Here is a 17,016-nt window from a genome sequence, read left to right on the forward strand (position 1 = left end):
CAGGAGATCTAGAGTTTAGTTCAAATCAAATAGATTGAGAGAAGATCTTTAAGATCGTGTGATCTTTAAAGTTGGCGTAAAAATTATTTAGTTTTAGTTCTTGATTTAATAAATTATACATTATAGATTTAGATAAAAAAATTTTTAACTTTAAACCACAAAATTATCACAAAAAGTTTATATGTATAATTCCTTTTTCAAATTTTTATTGATAAATTGCTCTGCACTAAATTTATTTAAGTAGAATGATAATTATTTTTATATCAGAATTTCAGGTACGGGTATTTTTTTTTCAATGCCCCAAAAATATAGCTAAATTTAGGGTATGAATACAAATTTTTTTACTTCGTGGTAGTTGATGAGTTCTAAAAATAAACTTTAACAACAAACAAACTTTAATTCGAAGTGTTGAAATTATTTGAGTTTAGTTTTCTTATTTATCTTGGCAGCATATAATTAAGTAGTTTCTACAATGTAATTGTTATAAAATTTATGCATATAATGTAAAATATTAAATATTAAATCAAACGTCAAATTTATTTTTTTTCTCAGATATGTTGTTTTTAATGGAGGTGGTGATTTGTGTAATACTTTTACCCACTCACCTTTAATCAAATATTGCTAAATGAAATTATGAAATTTCTTTTTGCTCTTAATCTAAGACTTTTTGCTTTTGTTTTTTATTGTTTACAAAATATGTTCCTGTAAACATTATAAATTAGTATTTTTAGAACGTACAATACAATAGACAATTGAGTTCCGCAAATAAAAATCTTGTATGCAATTGTTACATTGGTAAAATCTTTCAAGAATCGACTAAAATTTACTAAAACTTTTAAATTTTACTAAAGAAGATCCTTTTAAATTCAAATTGTAAGAAAACAAATTAAGAAGCTGAGATTACTAATTTAAATAATAAGCTTTTGATAAATTCCCCAAAAGTTAATAAAATGTACCTTACAATACCAAGGTCATTAACCAAGACAAATCTTTTATTCTTTTATTTTAATTAGGGTTTTCTATTTTATTTTACTACGTCACCATAAAATAACTGTTGTAAAACTCTCGTATCTTTAAATGGTGAAGGTAACTCGAATTTGTTTTGGGGGTTTTCTTTGTGTTTCAAATTTGTAAAGAAAAATTTGCTTTGTGACACTTCAATATTCTTATTAAGATATTAAATAATAACAAGAATTAAAAGAATTTAAAGCCCAATAAAAGCATTTTTTTAATGAATGAATTTTCTTATGTCCCTGTAATATTTTATCTAAAACAAGATTTATCAGCACTTACTTATTAGATTATCTTCATTGCAAGTCGTACAAATTAAGACGGAAATTGATTTTTTATTTTATATTACTTTTAAAATTTTTACGAATATTTTGGTTACATTTTTTTCTACATATAAAGGTATTAATCAAATCATACAACAACATCTCCAGAAGTTATTTTAACATTCTTTACAAATTCAATTCATGCTTTTTTCTTGTTTCAATTTAAACAATAGATTTTGAAGAAAACAATAAAAAATCTTTCTGCATAAATACAATAGGAATTACAAATTCACGATACATCATTTAAAGGTCACACGATATTAATATAACTAAATTCAATTCCCACTTTTTGATACTAAAACATTTGCATATTTTTCATTATCAAATTGATATTATTCATGTTGAGTTATAGAGTCTCAATAATTAATTAATAGATACAATGCTCAATTTTTATTCACTACTGCCCCCAAGTCTTTATAAAAAGCTACGAACTAATTCAATTAAGCAAAAAACTAAAACAGTACAACTTATAGCAATATGTTCGGTTATGCTTCTAATAACGATGCTGTTAGTAATATCGACCCCGTCAAGGGAAAAATTATATCAATATACTCCTTCATTTAACGATTTTGATAAGTTAATTTATAAAATTTATGACAACAAGCATATTCAAACTCCATTACAAGCAACTACAAATACTGATGAATACATATCTTTGGACCCAGAATCCGAATTCGATGCTAAAGTCGATGAAATTTTGGAATCTAAGAAAGTTAAAGATTCAAATGATAAATATTGGACTTTAGATACAAATATAAAAGAACAAACTAACTTAAATATTCCTTCCTATTATTATGATGACAAAGAATCAAAACCAGAACTTCAACCATTTGATCCAAGATTCACATTATCAATGTACTACTACTATATAAATCAACAATTATCTCAAAATAAACAAAATGAAAAATCCTCAAAACCATCATCATTATCAAGACGTATCCAAAACACAAATAACATAAAAATCCCATTCAATTGGTATGACTGGATAGATATGTCAATACTAGATAATTATATACTAGCACCAGATGAACTAAAACCAGATTGTGAAATCTTAAATGCTACTTACGATCATAAAATAGTGCATGATTTACAATTAAATGCAACCTTATTGAGAAAAGGCTGGGATGAAGCCAAAAAAAAAGATGAAGAAGAGAAGAAAAAGGCTGAAGAGGAAAAAGTTAAAGCCGAAGAAGATAAAAAGAAAGCTGAAGAGGAAAAACACAAACAAGAAGAAGAAGCCAAACACAAACAAGAAGAAGAAGCAAAGCATAAACAAGAAGAAGAAGAGAAGCATGTACAGGAGGACGACAAGAACAATCAACAAGATAAACAAGAGGAAACTAAACCAGAATCAGATCGAGAAAACAAAACGGAAGAAAATAAGGCTGAGGAAAAGAAAGCCGAAGAAAAGTCCGAAGAAAAGCCTCCTAATAAAAAAAGACATAACCACTTAACAAAAAGAGAAGAGGAATTGTTGAAAAATCTAAAAGATGTGCAACCTTCGAGCGAATGGTGTTTATCAAATTCACAATTATCTGAATCTCATAATGATGATCATAAACAACACCCTGGCTTCAATGTTTTCAAGACACCAGGAAGAACAACTCCTCAAAAGGGGAAAATAATTGGTAAATCATATATGTATTCATATGCACCACCTCCATCATCAATTATATTTTTAACTGAACTGGGTTCATATACAGTTGATATTGATTCCAATTTAAGGTTGTTGAATAATCAAATACCTGAAGATTATATTGCACAAACTAAACTAAAAAAAATTGATATTTTAAAAGAGTTTGGTAAGCTAACTAAAAATCATCCGGCTGATACTAATAAAGTTATGAATGAATATAGTTATACCATTGCAGAATCTGATTTTGATGTAAATTGTGATGCTATAGTTCATGAGTACAACAAGAAATTAGAGAATGGTGTAATTTTAACTGATAAAGAACAACGTTATCATGAAAGTTTAAAATACTCAATATATAAAGTTGCAAATGGTGGACCAACAAAATATTTTGATGAAGCAAGATTATTGGGAACTGATCATGGAGATCATTATGATTGGAGGTTCTTTAATGGGATGCTCTTAGGTACAACTGAACAAACATTAACTTTACATAGATTAATCCGTGCTTGGTTAAGTTTTACAAGAAAAAATGGTATTACAACATGGATAGCTCATGGTTCTTTGTTGAGTTGGTATTGGAATGGTGTTGCATTTCCATGGGATAATGATATTGATGTACAAGTCCCTATAATGGATCTACATAAATTATCCTTAAATTTCAATCAAACTTTAATTGTTGAAGATCCAAAAGATGGATTTGGTAGATATTTCGTTGATTGTGGAACTTTTCTATCATTAAGAGAAAGAGGTAATGGATTAAATACTATTGATGCAAGATTTATTGATATTGATACTGGAATGTATATTGATATTACCGCGTTAGCTTTATCAAATACAAAACCTCCTGATTATTATTTGGAAAAATTACCTGAAAATTTTAAAAAGGATGAAAATAATTGGAAAGCTGCTAATGAGGTCCTACAAATTTATAATTGTAGAAATAATCATTTTACTCCATATGAAGATTTATCACCACTTATGAAAACAATTGTGGAGGGTGAATTTGGATATATACCAAAAAGATTTTCTAATATTTTATCAACTGAATACAAGCATGGTTTATCGTCAGATACTTTTGAAAAGCATGTGTTCATTCCAAAATTGAGACTCTGGATCAAGGAAGAAGATTTGTTTTATTATTTAAAAGATCGTAAAAAATGGATACAATATCATACATCAGATAATCAAGAAGATGCAACTTCATATGAATTAACAACTGAAGAAAGATTAAAATTGAAAGAAGGTAAAAATCCATATCAAGATCAATATTTATTCAAGTTAACAAAGCATCAACTTGATAAAATCTCAACTTTCAATTACGACGACATAACTGATTTATTACTTAAAGATGAAATTTTACTAGCTTATTTAACATCAAGAGAATTTACATCTTTCCATGAAAACGAAATTATGAAATTAACATGGGGTAAAAATACAGCTGAATTAATTTTGAAACAAAAAGATTTTCAACCTTTACAATATGAGCCATTTTTATACAAGTTAAGAAATGAATTTGAAACTTTTGATTCAAGAATTACTAACTTAAAGGAATTAACGGATTATTTTCAATCTGGTATACAATTTGATCCATTTGTCATAACTGAAACTGATTACGGCTTATAAACATTAATATATACATTTTGCATTTTCATTAGTGTTGTAGAATTGTGTCAGGATTGGGTTTTACGCAACTTAAAAAGTTGTTTTTTCTATAACATTTTGTTTTATGACTTTATTAAATCTCTATATATACAGTATTTAAGTTTGAGCATTTGTTTGTTCAGACAATTTAGCTTGAGCAACTAAATTAGCAGGAGCATCCATTCTTGGTAACATGACTTCTATCATTCTGATTTTATCTGGTTTAGCAAATGCAGTATCAGCAAACAATTGATTTAACTCTCCAGTTGTTGATAATTTGATTGTTTCGTAGTCTTTTGCATTAAACAAAGGCAATAATTGTAAATTGTTCCAAGGTTGTATATCATTATATGAAGCATTCTTCCCGTGAATTAACCTCTCGATAGTATAACCATCATTGTTTAAAACGAAAATATAAGTATTGTTACATTCCCACTTACACATTGTTGAAATTTCTTGAACTGTTAATTGTAACGATCCATCACCAACAAATAAAAGTACCCTACGAGATGGATCTAATTCTTGAGCAGCCATCGAAGCACCAAGAGTTGCTCCAACTGTGTAACCTATAGATCCCCATAATACTTGTGATATACCTATAGTGTTGTTGGGGAACCTTGATTGAACAATTCCAAAAGCTGAAGTACCAGTTTCAGTTATTATAATGTCTCCTTCTCTAAACCATGAGCTTACTTTAGTCCATAAATATTCTTGAGTTAATGGAGTGTCTTCGGGATGAGGTGAATTTATAAGTTTAGCTCTTGGTACTGGTATTGGTTTATATGATGGATTTATTGATTGTGTTACAGTTGTTAATAATTTTTGTAAAGCTTCTTTCATTTGGACACCAGGGAATGTAGCTTGTCTTATTTTGGTATAATCTGAATGGAATTCAATGACATTTTTAGTTTTATATCCATAACTAAAGGAACCAGTGTTGAAGTCTGATAATAATGCACCAATTGATATTACTAAATCTGCACCTTCAACAACTTCTTTAACATCAGGTTGTGATAAGGACCCAACATATACACCACCAAATCTTGGATGAGATTCATTAATACCTGATTTACCCATTGGTGTGGTAAAAACTGGAAATTGAGTTAAATCAACCAATTTTGCAACTTCTTTTTTACAATCATGTCTTGAAGCACAAGCATCAACCAATATAATTGGATTATTAGCTTCTTTAATTAATTTTTCAACAGTTTCAATAACTTCTTCTTGAGCTTCTGGATCATTTTTTTTAAGTGATAAATCAATAGGAGTTTCTAATAATGAACTTGGAACCATTAAATCAACTAAATTTGAAGGTAATCCAACATAAACTGGTCTTTGATAGATATATGCATCTCTAATACATCTATCAATTTCCTTTGGTGCAGTATTTATATCAGCAATAAAAGCACTTGTTTGACTAATATTTTTAAACATTCTATGAAAAACTGTAAAATCTCCATTACCTAAAGTATGATGTAATAATAATTGTTTAGCTTGAGCATTTACAGAAGGTAATCCAACAATATTTAAAACAGCACAATGTTCAGCAAATGATCCAGCAATAGCATTAGTTAATGATAATTCACCAACTCCAAAAGTTGAAACAACTGCACTTATACCTTTAACTCTTGCATAACCATCTGCTGCATAACCAGCATTTAATTCATTGGCATTCCCAGCCCATCTCATACCATCAATTTCATAAATTTTATCTAATAATGATAAATTGAAATCTCCTGGTAATCCAAAAATTGTATCAACTTTTAATTGATGTAATCTTTCGAAAAGATATCTACCCAATGTGATCTCTGACATAGTTTATGTTTTGTTGTAATTGACTTTTGATGATTGAATTGGAGTAAGAGTACCTGGATCTGACTTGAATTTATGATTTGTTTAATTACTTATATAATTGAAAATTTGTTTCAAGTGGTTGGCAATAGTCCGTTAATTGTTTACATGTAACTTAATCTGACCAGATTAAAAGTATTGTAAAACATTTTTTAAATGATCTGATTATACACCTAAACACTAAAGATAAACAAAGTTAATCTAAAAGTCATAAGATTTTGTGGCCCTATTGGTTGGATATTAATTTCCGAAGCTACTTTAAACGCATATTTTATTATGTATGCATTTACGAGAAAAAGTATGCATTTACTTTAAACGCATAAATCTGACATGATTCGATAAAACAATATCTTTAAAAAAGTAGTCATTTCGGAAAAACTCGTAATGTCTTTAGATATCGGATTAATTTTTTTGTGTTGCCTTTTATATTATTTGGATCCAATAGTGGCAAACGGCTTATCTTAATCCGATCATCCAACAAGAACTTTAACTAGTTCTTAAAGACTATAAGCTAATGACTTCAATAAAGTTATTATAAGCAACATTTCTCAAAAAAAGCATAAAGCCGCATGATCTAAATTTGGGTAGATCTTTGGTAGTGTACTTTTGGTCAAGTCCAAACTATCAACAAACAAAAAAATTTAAAAAATAAAAACGTGATAAACGAATGACCTGATAGTATCTGAATAACGATACATCACAATAACACATTGTATATCGTTACATTGACTTGAATAATTGTCCAAAACTTTGAGTATGTCATTGACAAGAAGCTAAAGGAAAAAAACATTTCTTACAAAGAAGATCTTGAAAAATGAGGGGGCTTCTACTGATTTCGAGTTCCAACCTCGTGAATGTCACGAGTTTTTATTTTGCAACCAAAACAAATTCATACTAACAATTAACGCTTAGAAATGTCAAAAAGAAATTCAGTTTCGGACCGTGAAGGTGGTTCAAAAATAAGAAAAATAGACGAAGAATTAGTTATTGATTCTGAATTAATGGCTCATCATAATAAACATCAACAACAACAAGGTAAAAATGATCAGTCAAAAGCTGCTAGTGCTGTTGCTCAAGCTCACGATCATCAACAACAAGTTCAAAAACAAGCTCAGCAAGCCCAAGAAGCTTATTTAAAACAACAGGCACAACAACATATTCAACATATGCAAATTCAGCAACAACATCAACAATCACCTACTCAACAACAACAAGCAGCTCAACCGCAACCACAACAACAAACTCAACAAGAACACGAATCTTCAGCTGCAGGATCTCCTCTACATCCAGATAGTCCATCCTCACAAACAGGCCCAAGACCAACTCAAGGCTCAGAAGAATGGCACAAACAAAGAAAATTAAACCATAAAGAAGTAGAAAGAAGAAGAAGAGAAGCAATAAATTTAGGTATTAAAGAATTAGCTGATTTAATTCCAACAAGAGATACAAACAAAACCCAAATTTTACAAAGAGCTGCTGAGTATATAAAGAGATTAAAAGAAAATGAAAATAATAATATTGAAAAATGGACATTAGAGAAATTATTAACTGAACAAGCTGTTTCTGAATTATCTGCTTCAAATGAAAAATTAAAATCTGAATTAGAAAGAGCTTATAGAGAAATCGAACATTTGAAAGAGCAATTGAATAAAGCAGCTAAATAGGTAATGATAATGTAGGAGAGTTGATATATTCAATTTTGAGACTGAAGTTTCGAGGAGTTTTTGAATTTCAGACGGTAGTTATCTCTCAAATTTGGCAAAAACTAAAAACTTCGTATTTAAGAGAGTACTCTACATCTACTTAGTTCCAACTGGTCTGATTAAGATCATAATATTAGACCTGCACTTTTAAAAAAATTATGCGAGATTTTGCACCAGCTGCATTGTTAATATTTTAACGCGTATCAACTAGTTGGTAGCTTTTTTCAAACCAAAAAAGTTAGAGACCAAAAAATTGTTTGATCTAAAATGTTTCAGTTAGATATCACTAACAATTTATAGCATTTTTCAACTAACGCCATCATTAATAGCATACATATATAATGGGAGTACCATTTCCAGATATAAACCCATATGAGATACTAGGGGTATTACCTGATGCAACACCAATAGAAATAAAAAAATCATATAAAAAACTATGTTTAAAATTTCATCCTGATAAGTTACAACAACAAAAAGATATAATTATTGAAGAAGAAACTTTTACAAAAGTACAATTTTCATTTAGCATATTAAACGATCCAATAAAAAGAAATAGATATGATACATTGGGTTCATTATCAGAATTTAATGAAGAATACGATGAAGAAGGGTTTGATTGGAAAGAATATTTTGCATCAATGAATGATAAAATAACTATTGAAATGATTGAAGAAGATAAATTGAAATATCAAAATTCAGAAGAAGAAAGACAAGATATTATAACAAATTTTATATACTATGAAGGTGATTTTCTAAGGTTATTTGAAGTTATACCACATTTAGAGTTCACAGAAACTGAAGAACAACGAGTTTTTAAAATTATTGAAATTGAGTTACAGTCTTTAAAAGTTGATAAACAAATTACAAAATCATGGGAGAAATATACTAAAAGTAGAAAATCAAAAGTTAAAAATATGTTAAATAAATTAGCCAAGGAAGCAAAAGAAGCAAAAGAGTTAGAAAGATTAATTCAAGATAAAAGTAAAGGTCAAAAACAAGACCTTAAAAGTATGATCAAGTCACGTCAAAACAATAGATTTGATGATTTAATTAACAAGATGGAATCAAAATATAAAAATAAAAAAGGTAAAAAAAGAGTCGTTGATGATCTTGATGATGATGAATTTGAAAGAATTCAACAAGAAATAATGAAAAAGAGAAAATGAAGAAAAGGGATGGGTTGCATTTATTTAGTTCTAATTGCTGTTTATAGCTTAATTAAAATAATAAATATTTTTAATGGTATATATGTATAATCAATTTGTTGATTGTTTTAATTTACTTGTTAATAAAATTCCTAATACTATGATTAAACCAGTAGATAGAACTGAAACAACAAGCACAGAAGAATACAATCCAACTTTTTTGATTATTGATAAACCGAAAAAATAATCAATTTTTTTTCTATTCTCAACCAGTGTTGATACTAAAAGAGCATAAAAACCAAAACATGTTGTTATTATCAAACTTTTAATAGCTTTTTCAATTGCGGAAGTGAAATCAGTTTCAATCTTTGAATAACTGCCTGAATCATAGTTTTGAGAATTAATATATATTCTGTAGGATTTATAGAAAGCAAAACCAGTTTTAATTAAAGAATATATGAATGATGTCCAGAGAATTAAACTTAACCAAACATATACTTTTATATTATGAATTCTTAGTTCTTCAACAAAATCAATCCCTGTTAGTGGCTGGTTTTTAGTTGTTTCCATATTAGTATACTTGTTCTAATCGATATTTGAATTTTTTCAATATTAAGTTGATCCATATTTTAGTTGAATTTCATTGATACTAATAACTTTAAGTGGTTGCAACTACTTATATTTTATTAATACGCGCTCTTATTACTAAATTTATTATTGTTTATTTATTTTTGTTTGATCTATACTAAATTTAATTTTTTTTTTACAACCAAGTCTCTTCTTTTCTTCATAATCAATCATTAACATGTCAATTGTTTCTGATGATGATATGTCTGATATTATGTCAGATGAATCTGATTATCAAGAATCATCTACTTCAAAATCAAAATCAATATCAAAACCAAAACAAAAACAAAAAACAAAAAAACCTTTATCTGAATCATCAACATCCTTAAATACACCTACTACAAACACCACTACAAAACCTTCAAGTGCTTCAGAAACTTATCAAAAATTATCACAATTAGAACATATCTTAAAAAGGCCTGACACGTATATTGGATCAGTTGAAAAAACTAGTATTGAAATGTGGTGTTTTGATTCAGAATCAGAACAAATGCAACATAAGGAAGTTTCAATTGTACCTGGACTTTATAAAATTTTTGACGAAATCTTGGTCAATGCAGCAGATAACAAAATAAGAGATCCAACAATGAGAAATATTAAAGTTAAAATTGATCCAGAAAATAATGTTATACAAGTTTACAATGATGGTAGAGGTATACCAATTGAAATGCACACCAAAGAAAAAATGTGGATTCCTGAATTAATTTTTGGTAATTTATTAACTTCTTCAAATTATGATGATGATGAGAAAAAAGTTACTGGTGGTAGAAATGGATTTGGTGCAAAATTATGTAATATTTTTTCAACTCAATTTGAAGTCGAAACTGCTGATTTAAATACTGGTAAATTATATAAACAAGTTTGGACTAATAATATGAGTAAAGTTAATCCTCCCAAGATATCTGATCTAAAAAGTAAAAAAGAATATACCAAAATCACTTTCAAACCTGATTTAAGTAAATTCGATATGGATAGTTTAGATGAAGATCTTTTGTCTGTTTTAAGAAGAAGAGTTTACGATTTATGTGGTACAGTTAGGGATTGTAATGTTTATTTAAATGATAAAAGATTAAGTACTTCCACTTTCAGAAGTTATGTTGAAATGTATGTTAAAGCTATCAAAGAAAGAAGTCCTGAACCAGAACCAACTGGGGAGATATCTAAAAATCATACAACTATTGTACATGAAGTATTTAATGATAGATGGGAAGTTGCATTTGCATTAAGTGATGGTTCTTTTAATCAAGTTAGTTTTGTAAATTCAATTGCAACCACAGCTGGCGGTACACATGTCAAATATGTTTCAGATCAAATTATAAATAAATTAGTTGATACATTATCCAAAAAAGAAAAAGGTAAAAAGAAACTTATGATTAAACCGGTTGAAGTTAGAGAAAATATGTTCATATTCATTAACTGTTTAATTGAAAATCCTGCATTTACATCACAAACAAAAGAACAACTAACAACAAAAAGTTCACAATTTGGTGGTAAAGATAAATTTGTTGCATCAGATGATTTAATTAAACGTATTTTAAGAACAGGTATTGCTGAAAAAATCAAAGCAATTGCAAATGCTAATGAAGATAAAGCATTACAAAAAGCTGATGGTTCTAAAAAGCAACGTATTAAAGGTCAAGTAAATTTAGTCGACGCAAATAAAGCTGGTACTAGAGATGGATATAAATGTACTTTAATTTTAACAGAAGGTTTATCTGCTAAAAATTTAGCTGTTGCTGGTATGACAGTCATTGGTAGAGACTATTATGGATGTTTCCCACTTCGTGGTAAATTATTAAATGTACGTGAAGCTTCAAATGAACAAATTGCTAAAAATGCAGAAATTAATGCATTAAAACAAATTATTGGTTTACAACATAAAAAACAATATACACCTGAAAATATTAAAACTTTAAGATATGGTCATATTATGATTATGACAGATCAAGATCAAGATGGTTCACATATTAAAGGGTTAATTATAAATTTTATTGAGACTTCATTTCCTGGTTTATTAGATATTCCTGGGTTTTTATTGGAGTTTATTACACCAATTGTTAAAGTCACCATAAAAGGACGTGGTGCTAAAAAAGTGATACCATTTTACAGTATGCCAGATTTTGAATCATGGAGAGAAGGTGAAGGTAAAACATGCCGTTGGACTCAGAAGTATTATAAAGGTTTAGGTACTTCAACTTTGATGGAAGCTAGAGAATATTTTCAAGCTCTAGATCGTCATATGAAAAGATTTCATGCATTACAAGGTGATGATAAAAGTTGTATTGATTTAGCTTTTTCAAAAAAGAAAGCAGATGAAAGAAAAGATTGGTTACAAAATTATATTCCTGGTAACCAATTAGATCCAGAATTAAATGAAATCCCAATTAGTGATTTTATTAATAAAGAATTAATTTTATTTTCAATGTCAGATAATGTTAGATCTATTCCATCAGTACTTGATGGTTTAAAACCTGGTCAAAGAAAAGTATTATATGGTTGTTTTAAAAGAAAATTGAAAAATGAAATAAAAGTTGCACAGTTAGCTGCATATGTTGCTGAAAGTACTGGATATCATCATGGTGAAGTTTCATTAGTTCAAACAATTATTGGTATGGCCCAAAATTTTATTGGTTCAAATAATATAAATGTATTAAAACCAAATGGTGCTTTCGGTTCTAGAGAAGCAGGTGGTAAAGATGCTGCTGCTGCAAGATATATTTTCACAGAATTAACTGAAATTACAAGAGCTATTTTCAATCCCGCTGATGATCCAATTTATACTTATGTACAAGATGATGAACAAACAGTTGAACCACAATGGTTTTTACCAGTCTTACCAATGGTTTTAGTAAATGGTGCTGAAGGTATCGGTACTGGTTGGTCAACTAATATTCCATCTTTTAATCCAAAAGATATTGTTGAAAATATAAGAAGATTAATGAAAAATGAACCATTAATGGAAATGACCCCTTGGTATAAAGGATGGGAAGGTAATATTGAACCAAATGGACCACAAAAATACAAAGTAACTGGTAAAATTGAACAAATTGATGAAAATACATTGGAAATTACAGAAATTCCAATCAAAACTTGGACAAACAACATTAAAGAATTTTTACTTGCAGGTTTTGGGACTGATAAAACTCCGCAATGGATTAAGGATATGGAAGAACATCATACCACTTCTATTAGATTTGTCATAAAATTAAGTGACCAAGAGATGGAAAAAGCTTTAAAAGTTGGTTTATTGGAAAAATTTAAATTAGTTTCATCATTAAGTTTGGGTAATATGGTTGCATTTGATCCTTATGGTAGAATTAAAAAATATAATGAAGTTAATGATATTTTAAAAGATTTCTTTTATGTTAGATTAGAATATTATGAAAAAAGAAAAAGTCATATGCTTGAAGTTTTGCAACAAAAATTAACTATGATCGCAGAACAAGCAAGATTCGTCAAGATGATTATTGATAAACAATTATCAGTTGCAAATAAGAAGAAAAAAGAATTAATTGAAATTTTAGAACTGCATGATTTTGTTAAATTTACAAAAGATGGTAAACCTATTCCAAATAATAATAATGATAATACTACTTTTATTGATGAAAATGATTCAGAAGAAGAAATTGAAAATGCAGGTGATGTATCAGCATTAAACTTAAAACAAACCACTACCGAAGTTGAAGGTGAACATAGACCAGATACAATTTTTTCATCGTATGAATATTTATTGGGTATGACAATTTGGTCGTTAACTTATGAAAGATATATTAAATTAATAAATGAAAAAGATAATTTACAAAAAGAATTAGAAATATTAATTGGTAAAACAGCAATTGATTTATGGAATTTTGATTTAGATGAATTTATAAAACAATATGATTTATTTTTACAAAGAGATGAACAAGAAAGAGATCATTTAGCAAGTAATGGTCCAAAAAAGAAACAAACCAAGAAAAGAAAAGCAACAGAACCTAAAAAGGAACCAGCTACCAAAAAATTAAAAGCTGAACCAAATGAAATTAAAAAAGCTAAATCAAAAGAGCCAACCCCAATTTCAGTTGCATCTTCAACTACTTCAACATCAACTCCAGTCCCCATTGTCAAAAAAGAACCACCAAAATCTTCATCATCAGATATACTTTCATTTTTCTCACCATCAAGTAAAACCAAACGACCACAACCAAAAATTCCAACAGCAGTAAAACCATCATCATCAATGTTTGATTCTGATGATGATGACATATTTGAAATTATATCAACTCCAGAAAAAAACAAAATATCCAACATAAAATCAAATTCCAATACTACAACAACCACTAACACTAACCAAAAAAAATCAAAAATATTAGATGAATTAGATGATTTAACTATCATGGGAGAAAAAGTTGAGATTTTAGAAGATAAAAGAAGATCAAGAAGTAGACCATCTGCAACAACCACAAATAAAAAGAAAAAAGTTATAATTGATTCAGATGAAGATGATGATGATGAAAGTGATGAAGAAGAAGAAGAAGGTACAAGTATTGTTAATATTGATGATGATGATGATGATTATGATGATGAATAAACTAAATGTATACTAGCTAAATTATAAATAAAATAAATAAATAATAAAAAGTAAACAAAGCTTCTATTTTTGTGTAATATTAGAATGATGTGCCTTAAAAATTATTTTAACATTCTTGTTTGAAACATTCATTAATTTTAATTTATTACACGATGTGGTTAACTCATCAATTCTACAAAGTAATATTTTGTGACAAATCATAACAATAAGTTAATCATTAATAATGTTGATCGTTATTTTTTTCATTTTGTATTGATTTACGCGTGGTTGAAAGTTGAAAGCATGTTGAAGGATACACTTGAACTTGTTGATTAGTTCCTTTTAAACTGTCGAGTTTAAAGATAATAATTCTGTTGTGAAAAACATTATATAAATAATATTATCAGAGATGGCGTTTTGCATGTATTTGTATTGTTTTCATTAATCAATGTAATTCAAATTTAATGGAAATATGAATCTGAAACACAAAATAACTTCAATTAATTTTTGAAGATTTTTTAAGTTAACTTTTTAGGTTGTCCACACAACAACTATATTTTTCAAAATCTACTAAATATTTGAAACTTATTTAAGCCATCAACATTCGCGAAAAAATTCACAATACTCTATACTTGATATCTTAGTTTAGAAGTTGACTTAAAATATTGAGGTGAAAATTTAATAAATATTAAATACGTAATTTCAAATTAATTAAAATTTAAAAACGAGAAAAAAAAAATTGAAAAAAAAAATTAGTTTTAATTTTTGATAAGAATTGAAAAGTCACTTTATTTTTTTAGCTGAACTAAATTAATTCATATATAGATCAACAAATAACAGTATAGTTTATGTTGATCAATTCCAACTCATATAGTTCCATTTACTAGATTTTGTCATTCCTTTATTACCATCAATCAATTTATTTATTATAACATTAGTAGATTTATTACTTTGTTCATCAACTAATTTGATACTTTATTTGAATAATTGACAACCACAAACAATATATCAGACTATACTTTAAAAATTTATATCAATTTTCCACCAAATTAGACAATAGAAATATACATATATATAATGAACGTTGATCATCAATATCAACATCCACAACAACATCAACCTCCTCCACCAAATTATCAACAACAAAATACACAACCACCTTTTTCACAACCACAACCTTATCCTCCTCAACACCAACAACAAGCTCCATATCAACAACCTCATCCAAATCAAGTTCAAGGTCAGCCACCAGTGCCGCAACCTCATCCTCAACAACAACAGCAACAGCAACAAGCACCAACACAACAGCAGCAACAGCAACAACAGCCACCACAAAGACAAGTTTCTTTCAATGTATCTGATCATTATCAAATCCTAGAAATAGTAGGAGAAGGAGCATATGGAGTAGTATGTTCTGCGATCCATAAACCATCAAATCAAAAAGTAGCAATTAAAAAAATAGAACCATTTGAAAGATCAATGTTATGTTTAAGAACATTAAGAGAATTAAAATTATTAAAACATTTTAATCATGAAAATATTATATCAATATTAGCAATACAAAGACCACAATCATTTGAAACTTTCAATGAAATATATTTAATTCAAGAATTAATGGAAACTGATTTACATCGAGTTATTAGAACTCAAACATTAACTGATGATCATATACAATATTTTATTTATCAAACTTTAAGAGCTTTAAAAACTATGCATTCTGCTAATATTTTACATAGAGATTTAAAACCACTGAACTTATTATTAAATTCAAATTGTGATTTAAAAATTTGTGATTTTGGATTAGCTAGAAGTATTGCTTCACTGGAAGATAATTTTGGATTTATGACTGAATATGTTGCAACTAGATGGTATAGAGCCCCTGAAATTATGTTAACTTTCCAAGAATATACTACTGCAATTGATGTTTGGTCTGTAGGATGTATTTTAGCAGAAATGTTACTGGGAAAACCATTATTTCCTGGTAGAGATTATCATAATCAATTATGGTTAATTATGGAAGTTTTAGGAACACCAAATATGGAAGATTATTATCAAATTAAATCAAAAAGAGCAAGAGAATATATTAGATCATTACCATTTTGTAAAAAAATTCCATTTCAAGAAATTTTTAATAAGAATTTACCCTCACCAAAAGAAATTAATCCATTAGCTTTAGACTTGTTGGAAAATTTATTAATTTTTAATCCAACAAAAAGAATAACAGTTGAAAATGCTTTAAATCATCCTTATTTAAAATTATATCATGATCCAAATGATGAACCCGTAAGTGAAAAAATTCCAAATGATTTTTTTGATTTTGATAAAAGAAAAGATGATTTATCTATTGAAGAATTGAAAACAATGTTATATAATGAAATAATGAAACCACTTTAGTTAAATTTTGATCAAACATTGAGATTTTAATTAGGTTGAGAAAAAGTAACATAAGTTTGATTGCAAGTTGGAGGTTTAAACATTATTAAAAGGATTATGGAGCTTAGATAGAAGATAAATTGACGGTTTATAGATG

General features: G+C 28.0%; 6 protein-coding genes across 6 annotated transcripts; 5 read left to right on the forward strand and 1 right to left on the reverse strand. All coding sequences in view use genetic code 12, as the record gives it.

Moving 5' to 3' along the window:
• Positions 1-1,821: 1,821 nt before the first annotated feature.
• On the forward strand, positions 1,822-4,593 carry MNN4 (Mnn4p; the record flags this gene model as incomplete). The annotated part of the gene is made up of 1 exon (XM_051761928.1): positions 1,822-4,593. The coding sequence occupies one exon, from the start codon at positions 1,822-1,824 to the stop codon at positions 4,591-4,593; it is 2,772 nt and encodes a 923-aa protein (XP_051621085.1).
• Positions 4,594-4,728: 135 nt separating this feature from the next.
• PDC11 (indolepyruvate decarboxylase 1) lies at positions 4,729-6,426 on the reverse strand (the record flags this gene model as incomplete). Its single annotated transcript, XM_051761929.1, has 1 exon — positions 4,729-6,426. The coding sequence occupies one exon, from the start codon at positions 6,424-6,426 to the stop codon at positions 4,729-4,731; it is 1,698 nt and encodes a 565-aa protein (XP_051621086.1).
• Positions 6,427-7,376: 950 nt separating this feature from the next.
• Positions 7,377-8,126, forward strand: CBF1 (Cbf1p; the record flags this gene model as incomplete). The annotated part of the gene is made up of 1 exon (XM_051761930.1): positions 7,377-8,126. One exon carries the CDS (start codon positions 7,377-7,379, stop codon positions 8,124-8,126), a length of 750 nt encoding a protein of 249 aa, XP_051621087.1.
• A 380-nt stretch (positions 8,127-8,506) lies between these two features.
• On the forward strand, positions 8,507-9,331 carry KGF54_001550 (uncharacterized protein; the record flags this gene model as incomplete). Its single annotated transcript, XM_051761932.1, has 1 exon — positions 8,507-9,331. The coding sequence occupies one exon, from the start codon at positions 8,507-8,509 to the stop codon at positions 9,329-9,331; it is 825 nt and encodes a 274-aa protein (XP_051621088.1).
• Positions 9,332-10,115: 784 nt separating this feature from the next.
• TOP2 (DNA topoisomerase 2) lies at positions 10,116-14,507 on the forward strand (the record flags this gene model as incomplete). Its single annotated transcript, XM_051761933.1, has 1 exon — positions 10,116-14,507. One exon carries the CDS (start codon positions 10,116-10,118, stop codon positions 14,505-14,507), a length of 4,392 nt encoding a protein of 1,463 aa, XP_051621089.1.
• Positions 14,508-15,563: 1,056 nt separating this feature from the next.
• On the forward strand, positions 15,564-16,880 carry CEK1 (mitogen-activated serine/threonine-protein kinase; the record flags this gene model as incomplete). Its single annotated transcript, XM_051761934.1, has 1 exon — positions 15,564-16,880. The coding sequence occupies one exon, from the start codon at positions 15,564-15,566 to the stop codon at positions 16,878-16,880; it is 1,317 nt and encodes a 438-aa protein (XP_051621090.1).
• Between the last annotated feature and the right edge of the window lie 136 nt (positions 16,881-17,016).

This window comes from Candida jiufengensis (genome assembly GCF_024610255.1).
Source record: "Candida jiufengensis strain CBS 10846 chromosome Unknown scaffold5, whole genome shotgun sequence".
Classification (NCBI taxonomy): Eukaryota; Fungi; Ascomycota; class Pichiomycetes; order Serinales; family Debaryomycetaceae; genus Lodderomyces; species Lodderomyces jiufengensis.